This window comes from Eleutherodactylus coqui, chromosome 12, assembly GCF_035609145.1.
Source record: "Eleutherodactylus coqui strain aEleCoq1 chromosome 12, aEleCoq1.hap1, whole genome shotgun sequence".
Classification (NCBI taxonomy): Eukaryota; Metazoa; Chordata; class Amphibia; order Anura; family Eleutherodactylidae; genus Eleutherodactylus; species Eleutherodactylus coqui.
This window is the reverse complement of record NC_089848.1, coordinates 115,503,940-115,525,969: the sequence shown is the minus strand read 5'-3', so window position 1 is coordinate 115,525,969 and position 22,030 is coordinate 115,503,940. Positions and strand designations below refer to the sequence as shown.

The 22,030-nt window shown below is 43.4% G+C and overlaps 1 protein-coding gene and 1 long non-coding RNA gene across 2 annotated transcripts in view; both read right to left on the bottom strand.

Moving 5' to 3' along the window:
- The window catches only part of LOC136586650 (uncharacterized), a 274,484-nt gene that overhangs the window by 61,014 nt on the left and 191,440 nt on the right, over positions 1 to 22,030 (bottom strand). The window lies entirely within an intron of this gene.
- Positions 1 to 22,030, bottom strand: part of LOC136587105 (uncharacterized) — a 59,265-nt gene that overhangs the window by 14,103 nt on the left and 23,132 nt on the right. The window contains exons 2-4 of the mRNA XM_066585576.1: positions 16,045 to 16,165; positions 11,240 to 11,365; positions 4,493 to 4,984 (exon numbers count right to left, since the gene is read on the bottom strand). Of these exons, the coding sequence (XP_066441673.1) occupies positions 4,493 to 4,984; positions 11,240 to 11,365; positions 16,045 to 16,165 (739 nt within the window). The remainder of the gene's footprint in view (positions 1 to 4,492; positions 4,985 to 11,239; positions 11,366 to 16,044; positions 16,166 to 22,030) is intronic.

Genomic DNA, 22,030 nt, shown 5'->3' with positions numbered 1-22,030 from the left:
CTGCCTCGGGACAACCCCTTTAAATTCCGAGACTATAGTAAGCAGGTTCACAGTGATTGTGCCATGTTTAGTTCAAAGTTTATAAAAGGAGTTTAACCCCTTGAGTGGCACGCCCGGAAATTTTCCGGGAGGAGCTCCACTGCTCATAGCGATACTGCCCGGAAGATTTCCGGGCTATGTATCACTATGGGAGCTGCAGAGCACAATGCCACAAGCTGTGCAGTGTGCTCTGCCTGCACAGTCTCACAGAGAGCAGTGCAAGGGCTTTGAAAAACCAGCAGAAGATATTGCCGACATGTCGGCAATCTCCTGCACTGGTTTGTTTACAGGTTGCCATAGAGACCATCGGCTGACAAGCCGATGGTCTCTGTGGCAGGGAAAGCTGGCTGTTAGCTGTCAGAGGACAGCTAGGTACTAGCTCTTACAGCAGAGATCAGAGAAAACCTCCGATCTCTGCTGTGTTAACCCTTTACATGCTGCAGTCTATGTGACTGCAGCATGTAAAGGGCTGTCACTGCAGCATGTAAAGGGCTGTCACCATCAGACCCCCGGAATGTGATCAGGGACAAAAAAAAAAAAAGTAAAAAAATTATTAAAAAAAAAAAATAAAAAACACTTGTCTCCCTTTACTTTGTAAAAAAATCAAAAATACAATCACACATGTGGTATCCATGCGTCGTAATGACCCAGAGAAGGAAGTTAATACATTTAACCCCTTAATGACATGGCCCCTTTTTTTTTCTTTTTCCCCCCCCATTTCTTTTTTTCCTCCCCCTGTTTAAAAAAAATCACAACTTGTCCCGCAAAAAACAAGCCCTTATATGGCCATGCCAATGGAAAAATGAAAAAGTTATGGCTCTTGAGACGCAACTGCAAAATTAGTTGAAATTCAATGATTAGACCATTTTAAAAAACCTGCCCTGGTGGGCACGACAGGGTGGTAGGAAACCCGCCACTCAAGGGGTTAAAGGGGGATTTTACTGTACAGGAGAATTGGAACAAATTTTACGAGCCAAAGGTGTGGAAGGTTTGTTGTTTAACATGTAGTAACGTTGGCCGGACAATCCGATTTAGCGTTTGATAGTGTCAGTAAGACATGGGTCTAATTCGTTCTAGCAGATTAGTTGCCAATGGATGTTATCTAACCATCATCTCTAACGAAGACTTTGTTCGAGTTCGGTTGTGCTACCGTTTCTCTCTTGCATCAAGCTGCTAATTGAACAAGGAAGCCATGGAGCACTTGTATTTTTATATTTCACACCACGTAAAAGTATTTTTAAAAGTTTTCCAGTACATTTTATGGTATATAAAAATGGTACCGCTCAAAAATACAACCCGTCCTGCAAAAAACAAGCCCTCACACTGATTTGTCGAAGGAAAAATGTAAAAAAATTTATGGCTCTTGGAAGGCAGGGATGAAAATTGAAAAAAAAAAAAAAAATCTCTGCTCTTGAAGGGGTTAATACATCCTACCTGTTAGCATGTGGACAATAACTATCTCCATATCACAACTCAGTGTGCACCGCATATTCTGCTACTGCAATACACAGTCCAAGGAGTGACAAGCTGCCTCCCTCCGCTATTTAGCACTAATGATTGTAAAATTATGCACATGTGAAGTAAGATTAGTTGGGGCCATTGCATACTAAAAGGAAAAACCTCGGGTAAAATGGAAAATGACTTAAGGATCTGAGCAGAGAGTAAACTTAAAAGGAATTCTGTCACCAAGTTCATGGTCCCTGAACCACAGGCAGCATGAATCCGGAACGGATATGCTCATTACCAGAGTGTATACTGCATTCTGGAATACTGCAGCATTTCAGAGTATACTTTAAAGTTTGACTTGGAGCTTACCCCTGAGTCAAGGAAGCTCCCTGCCCACTGCATGTAGAGTGACCGCTCTCTTCCTATACACAAAGGGAGACAGAGCTGTCACTTTGCACCATGCGGTCGAGGGGAGTCTGGAGTGGCCCTTCTCTGTGATTCGAATTTTAGCTTCAAGTCAAATTTCAAAATGTGTTTATTCTGAAACGTTGCAGCATTTCAGAACAAACCATATACGGGGGTAATGGGCATACCTATCCTGGCAATACTATACAAGAAAATAGGGTCACCTCCCATCTAATATGCCCTCTGCTTGAAGTAAAGCAATGCATATAGAGTGGCCAATTAAGAGTTCGGAAAAACAGCTCTATGAAGATGGGTGCCCCTCAAAACAAATAAAATTAAGGCTACCTGTCGATAGGCGAGAGGTCATAGCAAGATCCGCGGCAAAACAAAAAAAACCACACCCACGAAGCTCGCATGACACACTTTCCATAGGATAACTATGGAAAGCGCAGCCCGACATCCACGAGTGGAGAAGCGTAGTGATTCTCCGCTCGCGTGATTAAAATCGCGGCATGCCGTAGTGATTTTTGGGTCTAAACAAAGTTTTTGTTCCTGTTAGCTTATTGTAAAATATAATGGAAAATTAATTTCATTTTGAAAAAAAAACAACTGCTTTTGTGGTCAGGACAGCAATAATTAAAAATATAGGATTTCAAATGTTTCAAGGATCTACACAGTGAGAAAAGAAATTACTTACAATCATGAGCCAAAGTCATTATACAATGCAGAGTATGTCCATACAGTTCAGAATTAATGGAATTGTCTGGCTCTTTTCGATTAAGGATTGTGTACCTGGTCACTTTCACGGACCGGCCCCCAGATGTAGTCGCGCATCATATTCTTGTATTATCCTTCATAGCGACGCTCAAACTGCTGCATATCTTGGTGGAGCCTTTCTCCTTGCTCCTCGGAGTATGCTCCCATGTAGATGAGAATCCAGGATATGAACCTTAAGCTTTCATATCATATGCTGCGGTTTCCTTTTTTTGGCTATTTGCAATTCACTTACAGGTGGGGGGATGATATAAGCCAGCAACTCCGCTAGTACTGTACTGGCTGGGACTTTCTCCCTCACACTTCCCATGAAATGTCCATACAGTTCAAAATCAAATGAAAAAGGTCTGGTTCTTTTCATTAATCCCTCATTAATACAGTAGTGTCAGATTCCTATTGCAAGTTCTGAAGTACGATCAGTATGGCTGGGAGGCAATTGGGGACTTAAAGATGGTTGCATTCCTAATGGGTCTTCAAGGTGGTTTCACAAAGTTTCCTTGCTAACTTTGTCTTTGGGAAAGCAGAGCCAAAACTGAGCACTACCATTGACGAGACTGGCCTGAACGTATTGACTTCACTGTCGGACGAAGCAACGTCAAGTGGGAACCCCTAGTAGATCCTAAGAGGATTCTGATGCCACCTCTTCGCATAAAACTCTGGCTTATGAAACAGTTTGTCACAGCTCTAGATAAAGAATCTACAGCGATGAAACACCTACTAAAACTTCTTCCCGAAGCTGAGTGAGGCCAAAGTAAAAGTTGGCAACTTTGTGGGACCACAAATCAAGAGGATCATAGAATGTCTGAAATTTCCTGACACGTTCACAGAAGTACAGAAAGCAGCTTGGAACAGTTCTGTTGCCGCGGTTCAAGGGTTCTTGGGAAATCACAAAGCAAACTATGTGGAGTTGGTGGAAACGATGGTGAAGAAATACCACGCTATGGGCTGCAGGATGTCGCTCAAGGTTGGTATCCTGGATTCTCATCTACATGGGAGCATGCTCCGAGGAGCAAGGAGAAAAGCTCCACCAAGATATGCAGCAGTTTGAACGTCGCTATGAAGGACAATACAACGAGAATATGATGCGCGACTACATCTGGGGGCCGGTCCGGGAAAGTGACCAAGTACACAATTGTGAATCGAAAAGAGCCAGACAATTCCATTAATTCTGAACTGTATGGACATGCTCTGCATTGTATAATAATTTTGACTCATGATTGTAAGTAATTTCTTTTCTCACTGTGTATGTCCTTGAAACATTCGAAATCATATTTTTCATTATCGCTGTCCTGACCACAAAAGCAAGCCTTTTTACAAAATGTAAGTTATTTTCCATTATATTTTACAATAAGCGAACAGGAACGAAAACTTTTTGTAGACACACAAATCGCCCAGTGTTATTAATTAAAGCACAATAGTGACACATTACCTTTAAAAGATGTATAAGGGACATAATCAGCACAGAACTTTGGATCATTTTAGATAAAGCTGAATATACAGTACAATCTTGAATACCATATTTTGAGAGGATTCGCCAACAATCTTAGGTTTCAAGGAATAGAACTGGGCTTAACTTGCCTTTTGGGACTCTAGGAAAGGTAGGAGACAAGTAATGCAGCCTCCATTACAGATCCCATAGGTGACCAAGCTGAGAAACAATGGAACAAAACTAAGCAACCCAACAAGAGCTTTATAATTCCTGAGAATTATTTTTGCCTTTTGCTCTTTATGAGCCGTTAACAGTTCCATACATATTGAGCCAAAGTGAGAATGCTAGAACGCTTAACAGATTCCTGCAAAGAAAAAAAAACAAAAACTGGACACTTACCAACGTGACTACTAGGTGGGCCCATGGGCATCTGCTCAAAAGCAAACACTGGATTTCCTGGCCTCTCAGGCAATGAAAACGGGGAGCTGGGTTCGGTGGCATTTCTGTAGGCAGGTCCAGAATAGTGTGGAGACAGTGGAACCATTCCTGCATTTCCATAAGCAGCCATCGGAGAAGTGGGATGAGACATTCCTTCACCTCTACTGGCAAATCCAGGAGAGACGGGGCTCCCATTGAAGTAAGTGGGCGGAGGCGTCACATATTGTTTCCCCTGATTTACGTCCATATAAGATCCTGAATGCATCCCCTGTGCTGAATGCATCCCCCCCTGTGCATTCCACTGAAACCCCACTCTACATTGGTTATTGCAGTACATCCCGCAACGTGTGCACTGAGCTACGATGCGTTCCTGCGACGAGGATATCTCACTAGGAGCAAGTGGAGTGGAGGCTTCAGGAGACTCCCGTTCGACCTTAATCACCGGCTCAGAGTCTGTAAAGAAGAAGATATAGGATTGGTGAATGTACAATGCTGCAATATAGGTCAGGTCTATGCTCTAAAGATGGCCGTAGACGCAGCGATAAGAGTTAATCTGACCGAAAAAAAGTAATTATTGACCATCGTCACTGGGGGATTAAAATAGATTAGCTTCATATTATCTAAATTAGCATTAGTCAGAATTGGGTTGTCTTCAAGGGATCCACTTTTGTCCACTTTTTTATTGGCTTTATCTTGTTATATAATAGGAAATCACATCTGGGGGTATCGTCTATAGACCGAGCATTCCAGACTAATGAACTAAACATGGCGTTAGGGACCCATCAAGTTACAACAATGTGGCATCACCTGTGGACAGGCAGCCACGTTCTAGAAGTAAATGTACACTGAAGTAGTCAAAACAACAATAATATAACTATTCCACCATTATTGCTATTCATGTAGCTCATGGATGTTATAGAAGTAGAGATGAGCGAGCATACTCGTCCGAGCTTGATGCTCGTTCGAGTATTAGGGTGCTCCAGATGCTCGTTACTCGAGACGAGCATCACGCGGTACTCGTCTCGATTAAACGAGCACCGACCATTGAATTCAATGGAGCCGACAATACAGCCGGCTCCATTGAAAGCAATGGGCTGCCAGCGAGCGCGGGATGAATTTTCGGGAAAGGCTTAAAAATATAAGCCCTTCCCTGAAAATCATCCAGAAATGTGTAAAAACAAAACAAAAAAAATACTCACCTGGTCCCGGCAGACGGAGTTCAGCCACGGCCGGCCGGCAGTTCTCCTGAACTGCTCTGAGTAGTATTCAGCAGCCGGGGATTTAAAATCCATTCATGAATTCATGAATGACAGCTGAGAGCTGCCCCTGATTGGTCCCTGCGCTGAGCCAATCAGAGGCAGCACTCACTCACCCATTCATGAATGGGTAAGTGAGAGCTGCCTCTGATTAGTGAGACTGACCAATCAGAGGCAGCTCATTCAGCAGGCGGGGATTTTAAATCCCCGGCTGCTGAATACTACTCACAGCAGTTCAGGAGAACTGCTGGCCGGCCGCGGCTGAACTCCGTCTGCCAGGACAAGGTGAGTATATATATATTTTTTTAACTTTTTACACAGTTTTGGATGATTTTCAGGGAAGGGCTTATATTTTTTAAGCCCTTCCCGAAAATTCATACCGCGCTCGCCGGCAGCCCATTGCTTTCAATGGAGCCGGCTGTATTGCCGGCTCCATTGAATTCAATGGGCTAACATCGTTCTTCTCTGCCACAGCTGTTACAGCTGTGGCAGAGGAGAACGATCTTAATGCTGACAGTGCGAGGGAGGGGGGGGGGGGGGGGAAGGTCTCACTCTTGCCACTATTGTGGCTTAATAGTAAGACCTCGGAGCCCGAAATGCAGCCCTACATGTTGCTCCTCGCCTGCCCTATCCATTTCTGTTTTTTTTTACAGGACTTTGGTGATTTGCTTAGATTTTCACAAATGAAAACCTTAGGGGAGCACTAGTCATACAAAAATGCTCGAGTCGCCCATTGACTTCAATGGGGTTCGTTACTCGAAACGAACCCTCGAGCATCACTGAAAGTTCGACTTGAGTAACGAGCACTCGAGCATTTTGGTGCTCGCTCATCTCTATATATAAGCTTGTTACTAACTGCCTGAGGTTATAGGATATGTATGTCACATGACTCATGGGCTATACCACTATTATGCAGTGCAATGGGTTACTGCAGTGAGCTAAAAAAAAGTTGTGAGCAGAATTTTAAAAACAAATATTGGAAAAAACTATGATTTCAGATTATAAAAAGAAACCACCATTAAAGGGGTTGTCCAAGATGCAGCTTCTTTATAAAAACAGGTCTCCATTGTGCAAAACATAATACAGAGCTCATCTTCACCGCTCGTCCCTAGCCGGCAGCTCTGGGTCTCCCTGGTGACGTATTGTTTCTAGCCAGCAGTCAGCATGCGATGTCCCGTAAACAGGCTGCTGTAGCCAATGGTAGAGCTCAGCATTCATCACTGAACCCGGTCATTGGCTACAGCATCTGCTTACGGGACGTCGCATGCTAGAAACAACGCGTCACCAGGGGGCCCCGGAGCTGCCGGCTAGGGACGGGCGGGGAGTAGGAGCACTTTATTATGTTTTGCACGACTGGGACCTGAATTTGTATAAAGTTGCATCGCTGACAACCCCTTTGATCTGCTATTTGTAATTAAACACTTTGTGCTGCTTCATCAGTTGTAGTATAAAAATTATTATTCAGCAACCACAACAGAACACTAAAGGGAGCAGCATTATAGTAGTTTAATACCGCTCCAATGTACAAGAAGATAGCCGCTATAATTCCTGTACACAGGGGGCAGTTTTATAGTGGTCCTAGTCGTGTACACAGGGGGCAGTATTATAGTGGTCCTAGTCGTGTACACAGGGGGCAGTTTTATAGTGGTCCTAGTCGTGTACACAGGGGGCAGCTTTATAGTGGTCCTAGTCGTGTACACAGGGGGCAGCATTATAGTGGTCCTAGTCGTGTACACAGGGGGCAGCATTATAGTGGTCCTAGTCGTGTACACAGGGGGCAGCATTATAGTGGTCCTAGTCGTGTACACAGGGGGCAGTTTTATAGTGGTCCTAGTCGTGTACACAGGGGCAAGTATTATAGTGGTCCTAGTCGTGTACACAGGGGCAAGTATTATAGTGGTCCTAGTCGTGTACACAGGGGCAAGTATTATAGTGGTCCTAGTCGTGTACACAGGGGGCAGTATTATAGTGGTCCTAGTCGTGTACACAGGGGGCAGCATTATAGTGGTCCTAGTCGTGTACACAGGGGGCAGCATTATAGTGGTCCTAGTCGTGTACACAGGGGGCAGCATTATAGTGGTCCTAGTCGTGTACACAGGGGGCAGCATTATAGTGGTCCTAGTCGTGTACACAGGGGGCAGCATTATAGTGGTCCTAGTCGTGTACACAGGGGGCAGCATTATAGTGGTCCTAGTCGTGTACACAGGGGGCAGCATTATAGTGGTCCTAGTCGTGTACACAGGGGGCAGCATTATAGTGGTCCTAGTCGTGTACACAGGGGGCAGCATTATAGTGGTCCTAGTCGTGTACACAGGGGGCAGCATTATAGTGGTCCTAGTCGTGTACACAGGGGGCAGCATTATAGTGGTCCTAGTCGTGTACACAGGGGGCAGTATTATAGTGGTCCTAGTCGTGTACACAGGGGGCAGTATTATAGTGGTTATATTCCTGTACACAGGGGGCAGTATTATAGTGGTTATATCCTTGTACACAGGGGGCAGTATTATAGTAGTTATATCCTTGTACACAGGGGGCAGTATTATAGTAGTTATATCCTTGTACACAGGGGGCAGTATTATAGTAGTTATATCCTTGTACACAGGGGGCAGTATTATAGTAGTTATATCCTTGTACACAGGGGGCAGTATTATAGTAGTTATATCCTTGTACACAGGGGGCAGTATTATAGTAGTTATATCCTTGTACACAGGGGGCAGTATTATAGTAGTTATATCCTTGTACACAGGGGGCAGTATTATAGTAGTTATATCCTTGTACACAGGGGGCAGTATTATAGTAGTTATATCCTTGTACACAGGGGGCAGTATTATAGTAGTTATATCCTTGTACACAGGGGGCAGTATTATAGTAGTTATATCCTTGTACACAGGGGGCAGTATTATAGTAGTTATATCCTTGTACACAGGGGGCAGTATTATAGTAGTTATATCCTTGTACACAGGGGGCAGTATTATAGTAGTTATATCCTTGTACACAGGGGGCAGTATTATAGTAGTTATATCCTTGTACACAGGGGGGCAGTATTATAGTAGTTATATCCTTGTACACAGGGGGGCAGTATTATAGTAGTTATATCCTTGTACACAGGGGGGCAGTATTATAGTAGTTATATCATTGTACACAGGGGGGCAGTATTATAGTAGTCACATTCTTGTACATAGGGGGCAGTATTATAGTAGTTATATCATTGTACACAGGGGGCAGTATTATAGTATATTCTTGTACATAGGGGGCAGTATTATAGTAGTTATATTCTTGTATATAGGGGGCAGTATTATAGTAGTTATATTCTTGTATATAGGAGGCAGTATTATAGTAGTTATATTCTTGTATATAGGGGGCAGTATTATAGTAGTTATATTCTTGTACATAGGAGGTAGTATTATAGTAGTTATATTCTTGTACATAGGGAGCAGTATTATAGTAGTCATATTCTTGTACATAGGGGACAGTATTATGGTAGTTATATTCTTGTATATAGGAGGCAGTATTATAGTAGTTATATCATTGTACATAGGAGTAGTATTATAGTAGTTATATTCTTGTATATAGGGAGCAGTATTATAGTAGTTATATTCTTGGACATAGGGAGCAGTATTATAGTAGTTATATTCTTGTACATAGGGGGCAGTATTATAGTAGTTATATTCTTGTACATAGGAGGCAGTATTATAGTAGTTATATTCTTGTACATGGGGCAGTATTATAGTAGTTATAATCTTGTACATAGGAGGCAGTATTACAGTAGTTATATTCTTGTACATAGGGGCAGTATTATAGTAGTTATATTCTTGTACATAGGGGGCAGTATTATAGTAGTTATATTCTTGTACATAGGGGGCAGTATTATGGTAGTTATATTCTTGTACATAGGGGCAGTATTATAGTAGTTATATTCTTGTACATAGGGGGCAGTATTATAGTAGTTATATTCTTGTACATAGGGGGCAGTATTATAGTAGTTATATTCTTGTACATAGGAGGCAGTATTATAGTAGTCATATTCTTGTACATAGGGGACAGTATTATGGTAGTTATATTCTTGTATATAGGAGGCAGTATTATAGTAGTTATATCATTGTACATAGGAGGTAGTATTATAGTAGTTATATTCTTGTACATAGGGAGCAGTATTATAGTAGTCATATTCTTGTACATAGGGGACAGTATTATGGTAGTTATATTCTTGTATATAGGAGGCAGTATTATAGTAGTTATATCATTGTACATAGGAGTAGTATTATAGTAGTTATATTCTTGTATATAGGGAGCAGTATTATAGTAGTCATATTCTTGGACATAGGGAGCAGTATTATAGTAGTTATATTCTTGTACATAGGGGGCAGTATTATAGTAGTTATATTCTTGTACATAGGAGGCAGTATTATAGTAGTTATATTCTTGTACATGGGGCAGTATTATAGTAGTTATAATCTTGTACATAGGAGGCAGTATTACAGTAGTTATATTCTTGTACATAGGGGCAGTATTATAGTAGTTATATTCTTGTACATAGGGGGCAGTATTATGGTAGTTATATTCTTGTACATAGGGGCAGTATTATAGTAGTTATATTCTTGTACATAGGGGGCAGTATTATAGTAGTTATATTCTTGTACATAGGGGGCAGTATTATAGTAGTTATATTCTTGTACATAGGAGGCAGTATTATAGTAGTTATATTCTTGTACATAGGAGGCAGTATTATGGTAGTTATATTCTTGTACATAGGGGCAGTATTATAGTAGTTATATTCTTGTACATAGGGGGCAGTATTATAGTAGTTATATTCTTGTACATAGGGGGCAGTATTATAGTAGTTATATTCTTGTACATAGGAGGCAGTATTATAGTAGTTATATTCTTGTACATAGGAGGCAGTATTATAGTAGTTATATTCTTGTACATAGGAGGTAGTATAGTAGTTATTTCATTGTACACAGGTGGGCAGTATTATAGCAATTATATTCTTATACATAGGAGCAGTATTATACTATTTATATCCTTGTACGTGGGGGCAGTATCATAGTAGATATATTCTTCTACACAGGTGGGCAATATCATAGTGATGATATCCTTGTACCTAGGGGGCAGTATTATATATTATAATGCTGTCCTGTGGAATGATGGGAGCAACATTCAAGGTACAAAAAAAAGAGATTTAGCAACCCCTAGAACATAATGAGGCAGGTTTCTGAAACGGTCTTAAGTTTCCACTAGCAACCAATTATAGCGCAGCTTTAATTTTGCATTCTCTTGTGGTAAAATTAAATCTAAGCAGTGATTGGTTGCTAAGAAAAACAAAAGACAGTTTTTCTTTCAGTTTCATAAATCTGCTCCATTGTCTTTACGGTGTACTTTAGATATTATTCCAGTTTCATTGTGTATTTATTAAACAAGAGGAAGTAAGATAAGCGGACTGTGCAGGCACCTTTACTGCCGTCTGGAGCGCCCTGCGGCTGAGATTCTTGATGTTTTGGCTTCTTGCACGCATCAATGCATGGTTCTTCCCCTCGCTCAATTAGGGACACAATTTCTGGTTTTGGGATGCGGTATCCTATGAAACAACAAACGAAATCATCAGACACCACAGTATTACCAGCCGGGTTTTAGGAACTTGCCCTGATCATATGCAACATTTACAAGCTAGGAAACTGAAACCGTCTGAAAAATGGAACGCAAGTACTTAAAGAAAAGACACACGCAGCAAAGTGAAGATCTGTGCTTCAAATTATTATGCTGTGTCATTATATCAGTGCTTCTCAAACTTTTGCAGCCATGGAGCCCTTTTTGAAGCAAACTTTTCTCATGGAGACCCAACGTTATTCAGAGGGTGTGGTCAAGGGAGGGGTAAGGGGCGTGGCTTATCACAACATATGATTATTACCTCTGTTGATCTAAAAAGGGCAGGGTTGTTAAAAAAAAAACAAAACAAAAAAAACAGTAATAGCGACCTCCTACATTAGTGGCCCCAGTAGTAATAGTGTTCCCCTATATTGGCCCCAGTAGTAACACTGACCACCTATATTGGTGGCCCACTATCAGAATGAAGGGAATCCCCACCGCGGTGCCATGCAGGGAAAGATCGCAATGCTATGCAGGAAACATATCGCAGTATGCTCTATCCTCCTTAGATATCGCCCATTATTTTTAATAGCGGTAGGCGGCAGCAGCGCCAGCCCCATTAAAAAGGACACCACCACAGCAGTGAGTAGGGCAGGTACTTAGACCCTCCGTCAGAGCCCCTGACAATCGCTCATGGAGCCCTAAGGGCTCTGCAAAGGACACTTTGGGAAACCCTGCAATTACACCAGTAGTCAATGACGAGCGCCAAACAACAAGAAAGGCATGACCAATCTACACTGGGGGATCTTATGGGAGAGAACACATACGGGTCTCTGCGCAAACTTTACAAGAGGGAACCAGGTATGAAAACCAAGAACACCATGAAGAGTATGAAAACCACAACACCCATAGATAGTTTATGGTGCTTTAGGTAGAGGACAGGTTCCCTTTAATCCACAGCAGGAAACCAGGTCTTCACACCATGGTTTTTTTTTTTTTTGCTGCAGACTTGCACACACATTAAAAAACTGAAATAAAAAATAAAATAAAATAAAATTTGAAATGTCAACTTTTGTTTTTGCAAACTGATTTCCAAACATATGCCAGACAGACTACGGCATGGATCCCATTAAGATGAACGGGACACATTTGTGCAAACCGACATTGGATTTGACGTGGAATACACTTCCAAAAAGTTTATTCCTGGTGTCTAAAGCAAATCTGAGATTTAGCCCTCACCTAGCGCCACTATAAACAGCTACAAGGGGGTGTCTTCCGCTCCCCCACCCCCAGTGTGTGGTTTGTACATGGGTGCGATTTGCGTACAAATAGGAATAGGATTAGTATGCAGGAACATCAGTCACTTTAGTCCTCTTGGTGCAAAGCATGAGCAGCTGCCTGTTGGCAAACTGGTTTTGCCGCTTTGGTTATATGGAAATAAACACAACCTATTTCGTCTACCTGGTGCAGATTTGGTTGGATGAAATTATATACAAGGTTTAGGTTTGCATAAATTACCTAGCATGAAATAGCCTTCTCCTAAAAGCAGATGCCAAGTGTAGTGCAGGGTTATTATGGGTCAGTGAAAATCCATCATCCGTTTGTAATGCTGTAACCATAGAACCACAGACCTGTTTGTATACAGCAGTGCAGCCAGCCAAGGTCTGCCTCTCCCTGTACCTGTACACGGCAGGGGTACCGAAGTGGCGGGCCGCGAGCTTAATCCAGCACGGTGACCTTCCACTTTACATACAACATTTCCTCCAATGCATCTAGCAGAATTACTCTTCGGGCAAGTATATATTTTTCTTTGTTTTGTCCAGTGGAGGCCTAGTTAATTATAAGGGTGTGGTCTGGAGGGAGTGAAGTTAATTTAAACATACACTAACTTTTCGTGCAATTTATGCTCATCTAACAACCTATGGCCTTAGTCAGACGGGCGTTTTTAGCCGCGATTTGCGCATGCGTCCGGCGATTTTTTAAAACCATTGCTTTGCAATGGTATCGGACACATGAGCGCTTTTTATGCGCTCGTCCGATAAATTATAGAACAAATAAATAAATAAAAAATTCGCAGATCGCACCTATCTGCGATTCCTGTTCTCTTCTCTATATGCGCTCAATGGGGCCGGCGGCAGCAGCGCCGACCCCATTGAGAACATATAGAAGACAAATCATTCTTCTCTGCCACAGCTGTAACAGCTGTGACACAGAAGAACGATGTTTGCCCATTGAATTCAATGGAGCGGCAATACTGCCGCTCCATTGAAAGCAATGGGCTGCCGGCGTGCGCGGGGTGAATTGTCGGGAAGGGGTTAAATATATAAGCCCTTCCCGGCAATTCATCCTAAAATGTGTTAAAATTAAAAAAAAATTGTATACTCACCTTTCCGCTGCAGCCGGAGTCCAGCCGCGGCCGCTGTCAGTTCTCCTGAACTGCTTCTTGGCACTATTCAGCCGGCGGGGCTTTAAAATCCCCGCCTGCTGAATGATCTGCCTCTGATTGGTCACAGCCCTGACCAATCAGAGGCTGAAAACACTCACACACCCATTCATGAATGGGTGAGTGACTGCTGCCTCTCAGCGCTGAGCCAATCAGGGGGCAGGTCTGACTCACACCCCCTGCAGGACGGCCGCACGGAGCTCCGGCTGCCGGCAGAAGGTGAGTATACAATTTTTTTTTTAATTTTTACACATTTTAGGATGCATTGCAGGTAAGGGCTTATATATTTAAGCCCTTACCGACAATTCATCCCGGGCTCGCCCGCAGCGCATTGCTTTCAATGGAGACGGCTGTATTGCCGTCTCCATTGAATGCAATGCGCTGGACAGCTCCGTCCCGTTTCTAATGAAACGCGGCTAGGAGCAGATTTTCGGGCGATTTGCGGGCGACTTGCGCGCACTGGTCACGCGATTTGTGGATGCGCATCCGTCATGCGATCCGCAAATCGCGCGGAAAAACGCCCGTCTGACTAAGGCCTATGTGTGTATCCACAATCTTATAAGAATTGCATTTTTTGTGTTTTACCGCTGAAAATCAAGTTTCAAGTGGCTGCCACTAGGGGTCTCCCTTCCAGCAGCTTTGAAATGCACTGCCTGTTAGGCATTTGGCATCTTTATAAACAAGGATGTTGGGACACTGCTAGCTAATACATGCAACAAAAGGGGCAGGCATTGGGATGTAAGACAGCATGGGAGGTGTGGGGGAGGAAGTCCCAGCCAGTACAGTACCGGCAGAGTTGCTGGCTTATATCATCCCCCCACCTGTAAGTGAATTGCAAATGGCAAAAAAAAAAAAAAGGAAACCGTAGCAAAGCAGCATCCAATGAGGACCTGGGCTGCTTTGGAAACTTTTGGAAAACTCAAGCACGCTTTAAAAGGGTTTGGTATGGAGAGCTAAATTTCATTGGTAGGGTTGGAGGGAGTGGTATAAAATAATTTTAGGGGTCTGCCATAGGGGGTACAAATAAAATGATTAGTTTTACGGGTCTAGTTCATTCATTTTAGTGTTTTAGGAGGGAGTGATCCTAAAACACTAAAATGTGAAAGTTTGCCGAAAATGAACAAGACAAAATCTCTACTGTTACTATTGAGCTTGGACCGTCACCCCGACTAGATAGGTGGACAGTCGCTAAAAGTAGTTTAGTATCCACTTATAAGCGTTGGTTGGGTTAAGGAGAAGTAGAGCTGATAGTTGATGAATATCTCAGTAGGTAGTACCAACTGTTCTCTACTATTGACACAGCTACTGTGCCAAGATAACCGGCTGCAAATTATTGGAAATGTTTGCTTAGCAGCCAGGAACACTGAATGTACCTTTACACGTGGGCTGAAAGTCACCCAAATAATCACTCAAATGAGCGATTATGAGCGACAGTCTTCCATGTACGCATGGCCCCAGACAGGGCACCCAGCGAGACGTCGCTTAGCAGTTGCCAGTCGATCCGTTTAAGTCAGCTGAAGCAGAACGACTACTGAGCAACTTCTCGTTCCGTGTAAAGAGTTGCCGCTCAATCTCAGCGACTGCCTGTTAGCAGCGACTGTTTGCCAGGTACAGGATTCTCAGAGCAAACTACCAAGATGTTGACAGATGCGGTATGTGCAAAGATAAGTGTGGGCGAACATTCCTTCCATGGTTACATTTAGATTAGTGATAACACTGTCGCCATCCTATTGGGTCTAGCCATAAACAAATACCAGTTCACGCAGGAGCCATAAGTTTGAAATATTTGCTGAGAACAGCCAGCGTGGGTTAACGTCAGCATATAACTAATCATGGCAGACGTTAATAGGTTAATACGAATACACGTTCTGATTGGTTGCGTTATCACAAAGCTTGCTACTCTTGCGATTTGCCCCGCTGTAGGGCGTTCCTCCTCGAAAGAACGTATCAACTGCTGAACAATAAACATGGGAAGGGAAAGATAGTCTGAACCACTTTGTGTCGGTGTGATCTTCTTCAGGTGCCCCTTGAAGGGATTCGGAATACCAGTTGATCGTCAATCATACCCATTGAGTATCACCTAAATTAGGCGATTACAAGTCGTTGGGACGGATGTTGGGAACTTACTGGTCGTACCGTGTAAAGGTACCTTTCCATTCATAAGACTAAAGGCATTCTCCAGTAATGAAAACTCTTCCTTGTTAGAAGCCAACAGCCATCATCCTTACCCAGCGCCAGCATGGTTTCATAGATTTCTTTGATGAGCTCCTTGTAGATTTTCTTCTGAAACTCCTCCAGGTTCTGCCATTGCTCCTCTGAAAAGTAGATCGCTGCATCGTCGAAGGTCACCTGAGAGGAAGAGACAAAATATAGGTTGATCGTTCTTCCAAAAATATGGCTGCAGTTGGTATATAAAGACTTCTTCACTGTCCTCCATTTACTAACCCTTCTAACTTGAGCTGGACACCTAAGGCCAAGCTCACGACCGTGTGTACTAAAGTGCCACATGCTAATCTCTGGTGTGCGGGTATGCAACAACACGCATACTTGCTGCGTGCCGCCAATCCCCATGCACTAGCTTAATATGTGTGAGCGCGTAATATGTGCCAAGATAAAGCATACTGCCATTATTTTTCCATAAGCGCACAAACAAAACACTGCTGTAAGTGGCCCAATGCAAATCAATAAGCGAATTGCGTATGGAAAAATTGCGTGTGCAATGACAATACGCCCTTGTAAGAGCGGCTTAATAGACTGGTTACTATGGATGCAGAACTGTAAAAGCCTACTGTGGTTGTTACAATATATCCATATCAACCAGTCTGTCAGACGTGACTCTAGCACAATTGACAGAACAAGGTCAATGCTCCAAGCTAGGCAGCGACCAATGCAGAGTCTGTACCTACGAATTGGGGGAAGGGGTGGTGGCCACACAATTCTGGAGCGGCTCATCACAGCAGAAAACAAAGGATCAGATGCAGAGTAGTCGCCATAGAGCATACGTTAAAAGGGGCGAATATCACCCGAATTCTCACTGGAAACCATAAATCCGGGTGATAATATTCTCGTGTATATGCGGCCGCTGACAGGGCACTGGGTGAGAAAAGTCATTCTAACTCAAGGTTTGAGCAACTGCTGTTTACTGTGAATGAAAGCGGGCGGCTGGAACAACCGCGGCCCACGCCGCCTTCATTCACTTGACCAACCATTGCACAGGAGCGATAGCCTATGTGACCAACAGTCTTCCTATGTAAAGGGACCTTTAGAAATATGGCTGTTCCTACAATATTAGGCCTCTTTCACAAGTGCGATGTGTTTTCACGCAGGTCGTATCGCGTTAAAAAAAAAAAAAAATCTCAGCAACGCTGCAATTCTGCGATTTAGTTCCAAAAGGAATTACAATTTTCTCGTCCATTCATACATGCTGGACCCAGGTAAACTCCCTCCCCCTTTTTTTCCAGCTCCCATAGAAGTCTATCGGAGCTCCCTGGAATTTTCGTCAAAAGATAGGTCATGGTTTATCTTTTGACGCTGCGAAAAAAAACTTGTGGCTGAAAATAGCTGCCGATTTGGCCATTTTCATCCATGATTTTTACTTGCAGCTAAAAATCACCCATGTAAATGAATGCATTGGAATCCAATGCTTTACATGGTCGCAACATTCTCTCTTGGCTAATAGCTACATAGAACGCTTGTGTGAATAAGGCCTTATCAATAGGGAGCAACCTGCAATGTTTCAGTGTTGGAGGTTTTCCCATTGACTTCTTTTACAGTATTCTGTTTGCTACAAGAACTAGATAAAAGTTCTAGATTTCCAATGTTTGCTTTTTATAACCTGCCAATCAGAAAAGTTACAGAAGTACGTTATGGTGGGGGTCAGAGCCCTGGGACCCCAACATTAGCAAGGAGCCCTGCAGTCCTTGCTTTTAGGTGAAGCGCAGTACAAAATTGTGCTGTCCCTCTCCTTAGACTTCAATGGGAATGTCAAACAGTAAGGCCTCCTTCCCACGAACGGATTTCCGCCGCGTAATTCGCGGCGAAAATCCGCTGCGTTGCCCGCAGCTATTAGGTTCTATTGAACCTAATAGCACAATGCTCACGATGCGTAATTCCAGCGCGGAATTACGCACCGCGATTTCTCCCGTCCTCACCCGCAGCATGCTCTATTTTCTGCGGGTGAGGACGGGCTGTACACACTGACGGCTTCCATTGCAGTCAATGGAAGCCGTCCGTTCACGCTATCTCCCGCTGTAACCAGCGGGAGATAGCGTGAAAAAACGCTTTCCCGCCCACCGCCGCGTGTCATCTGACGCCAAATGACGCGGCCGGCCGCGTCACGTGACACGGCCGGCCGCGTCACGTGACACGCTCGGTGACGCGGCGGTGGTGGGCGGTGACGCGGCGGTGGTGGGCGGGGAAGCGATTTCACGCTATCTCCCGCAGGTAAGTATAGGGGCTCTGGGGGGCGCCGTGACGGGCTTCACTGCGTAATATTACGCGGCGGACCCCGTCACGCTCGTGGGAAGGAGGCCTTAAACTAGTCAAAAGGTCTTATTAAAATGGTTGAGAGTTAGGGTTTTATTCGCACGTTGCAGTCAAATTGCAGTTTAGTGCCACAATCCCCATGGACCTTTGTAGTTTATTGCTGCACTTTGTGAATACGCCCCATCTAAGAAGAATTTATTGTGTAATTTGAGCTTTAGAAAGAACAAAAGACAACCAAAAAAAGTTCACTTCACTTGTGGTGAAGTTCTAGAATGACCCTCCCCCCCCCAACTGGAAATTTGATACCAGGGCCCCATCTGCATAGCAGTATTTTCAGGGAGGGCAAGAAAGAAGTCTTTGGTGGAGACAAGCTGCAGCTGCTAGCTATCACAGGCTTGGTGTGGATGCCGGCATTGCTTATGTTTAATCTTCTATCAGTTATTAAAATTGGAAAACATCCCTGACAATATCAGTTTTAACTTTATACCTGATGTAAATATAGTTGGTACATAATTCAGATGCCATTAAAACCAATCCCCGATTTTAGGGAACCTGTCACCACGGGCAGCATAAACCTGGCCAAACAACAAGCAGTGGATTGCAGAAGGGCTACACTTCAGCCTTGATTTTGACCAAGGTGGCCTTTTGTTTGGAAGAAAGCAGCCATGTTTTTTTTTTTTTTTTTAAACCCTGGACAACTCCTTCCAATGAGTATAAACTGTCTGAAAAATTAGGTATATTTTAAAGAGCAACTGCAGGCAAAACTTAAAAATAAAAACTAGTTCTATATAGTGTATAATGAAATTATTTGGACATTACAGCGTCCCGCTCAGGTTGATGAATTGTGTTAAGGTGTTCAGGCCGACTCTTAACACATAATTAGGATCATTAAATTAGGAAGTGCTTACACGCAAAGTGAATAAATGGCGTTTGAACCCCTTTAAGGCCAGCCCGGCTTGCCGAGGCTTGTAGTTCCAGGCGGCTCTTTCAGGCAGTGCCGATATTACAAGTATTTATTTTCTCCCTGGTGCTTTGTCTACAAATCCCCTCATCTGCATAAAACGCATTGACAGTGAATAATTACACGGCAATTAGCGGTCTTTACACACACGGTTATTAAACTCTCAAAAAGAAGCAATTAGTGCAAAATAATTAGCAAATAAAGAGAAATATTTCATGTGAGGAGTGTAAATGATTCTCAGCACACAGCCCACACGGGGCAGGTAACAGGTGCACAGGCAGGGCTAATATATTCACTGTGACTCCCATCATCAGCAACACCTGAAAGTCACTAACGGGTGATCCCAAATTACTATAAAGTGTACAAACAATGCAATAGGCTGAAAGGGCTCATTGAGCAGTCAAGATCTTTGCTTGCTGTCAATGACTGGAAACCTTAAAGGAAATGTGTCACATTCCCAAAGTGCTATAAACGAAGTTTTGGTGCTTTTAGGAGCCGGGTGATTCGTTTTATACTCACCCGCTCCCGAGATCCAGCGCCATCAGCCTTAGAAGTCTACGCACAGCAGGGTGCACTCTTCTGTGTGCGCTCTTCTATAAACTTGTATAGGGAAAGCGCAGACACATACAGGTCTCATGAAGAAAAAAAAGTCAAATTTTCGTCCTCAGGGAATTCACAAGATGGGAAGCGCGATATGGGGGTGGGATTCACGGCCCCATATAGCGCCGTGTGTGTTAAGTTGGTCTTAAGGCGGTGTCTATACTTTGCATTTTTTCTGCCAAGGAAAATAAATCATCAGCATCAGGGGTATCAATCAGAGGAATAAACTTCTTGAGTTAAAACTTCCTCTTTATTCCATTTTGCATAAAACAAAGCAACGTTTCGACTAGGGAAAACCCAGTCTTTCTCAAGCCATTCATTGGCTTGAAAGTGAAAAAAAAAAAAAAAAAAAAACATCCTTTTTTTTTTTTTAACAGCAGACTGTGCTATTTTTCTGTCCAAAACAATGGAAAAGCATGCGTTAAAGCCGCTCCAAAAGTGCCGCGGATTTTGGAGTAATCTCAGTCTCTCGCTCACCTGCCAAAAAAATTTGCCAATGACGCGTGCTGTGTCGCAGTGGGGAGGGGCCAAAACAGGCACCTCCCAGCGGGGAGGAGCCAAAAACTGGGGCGGGGTCGAACACGGCATGATGCTCGTTCGAGTAACGAGCACCATCGAGTACGCTAATACTCGAACGAGCATCAAGGTCGGCAGAGTATGTCCGCTCAACTCTACTAGTCTTGTGTGTTTGTCTGGTCACAGCATACTATAAATGTATATAAAGATCTCTCTATATGCTGTGACCTCGCAAACACACAAGACTAGTAAAGCCGCTTATAAAGCTCAGCCAAGTAAGAATTATACTGCTTTGCCCAATAACTGCACATGACCGGTTAGGAGAGGCCGGTCCTGTATACACTGACTGCAGATCTGAGAGTTGCGCGAGCTGAGGGGAGGAGTCTATAAAGAAAGCCCCTCCTCCACAGCTAAGAAACGTCAAACTGAATGCCTAACAATCCCTAACCTGGACCATAAATGCTGGAGGGGATGCGACCAGGAGGGCTCTCTTACACCTGTTTTGGGACTGCCCACTTATACAACCCTTGTGGAGAGAAATATTTCACATTGTTTGGAAAATTTCAAATCACTTAGTGCCTAAATCACCGGAACTTGCCTTACTACTATTGAATTGTAAATATATCCCCCTTCCAAAACGAAAGTTGATTTGCCACCTACTAATGGTCGCCAAACTTGCCATTACCAGAAAGTGGAAATCCGCAGTTCCTCCATCAGTGTCTGAAGTTGTTGATACCATGTCGGATCACTGCTCTTATGAAAAAAGCCTCGCCTTGAAAGGAGACTCCATGCCTAGCTTTTTAAATACCTGGAACCCTTGGTTGAAACCTATACGATGAGCTCCTTGCATGTAGATAAACTAAGAGAATCCCACACACATATCTCTTGAGGTGCTTCCTTTTCTTTTCCCCCTTCTTAAGACCGCTTTAATGTGTTTTAGTATGTTCTAACTTGTTCTTTCATAACTTTTGAAGTGCTTTAATTGCTTCTATACAACCTTATTTAGCGTTGCAAGCACGGTCTCTCCAATTCAAGTCCTTTAATAGGTTTGCATCACTTATTATTTGTCTCGACAATGAAAAACTGAATGCCTAACAACAAGCAGTGGACTGCACTTCGGCCTTAATTTTAATTGTAAAACAAAAAAATTAATGAAAGTATATTGCGAAATTGATGAGACGCACGCGCTATTAAAGGAGCATAGATTGTCTGAAAAGTTACGTAAGTTTTAAGGAGTATTTTAATTTAAAAAGGTACTGATAACAGGACACACTATATAAATGTCTGAAAGGTACATATCCCAACTTTGAGACCTTCAACTATTGGAAGAACGGGGTCCTATGGCCACCTCTTTGCCGGATTGCAGCTACTGTAGTTGCCACTGGCGGGCAAATTCCAGCGTGGCGCACCTGTCTGATTCTGGAACGGGGCTATTGAGTCAGACTCGGACCACACTGGGCTCTCGCCGCATGTTGACGGACAGCTTCTCTCCATGCTTGTGCATAGAGAGAGCTGTGAGTCCAGTATGCTATGGGGGTGGTAGGGCCTGGCGCGGATCCTCTTTTTGACTTGATGGCTCCATTCCTGAGTCAAACAGGCAAACTTCAGCGTGTATATTTGGAAACTCCACAGCGTTTCAGAATAACCCAAGT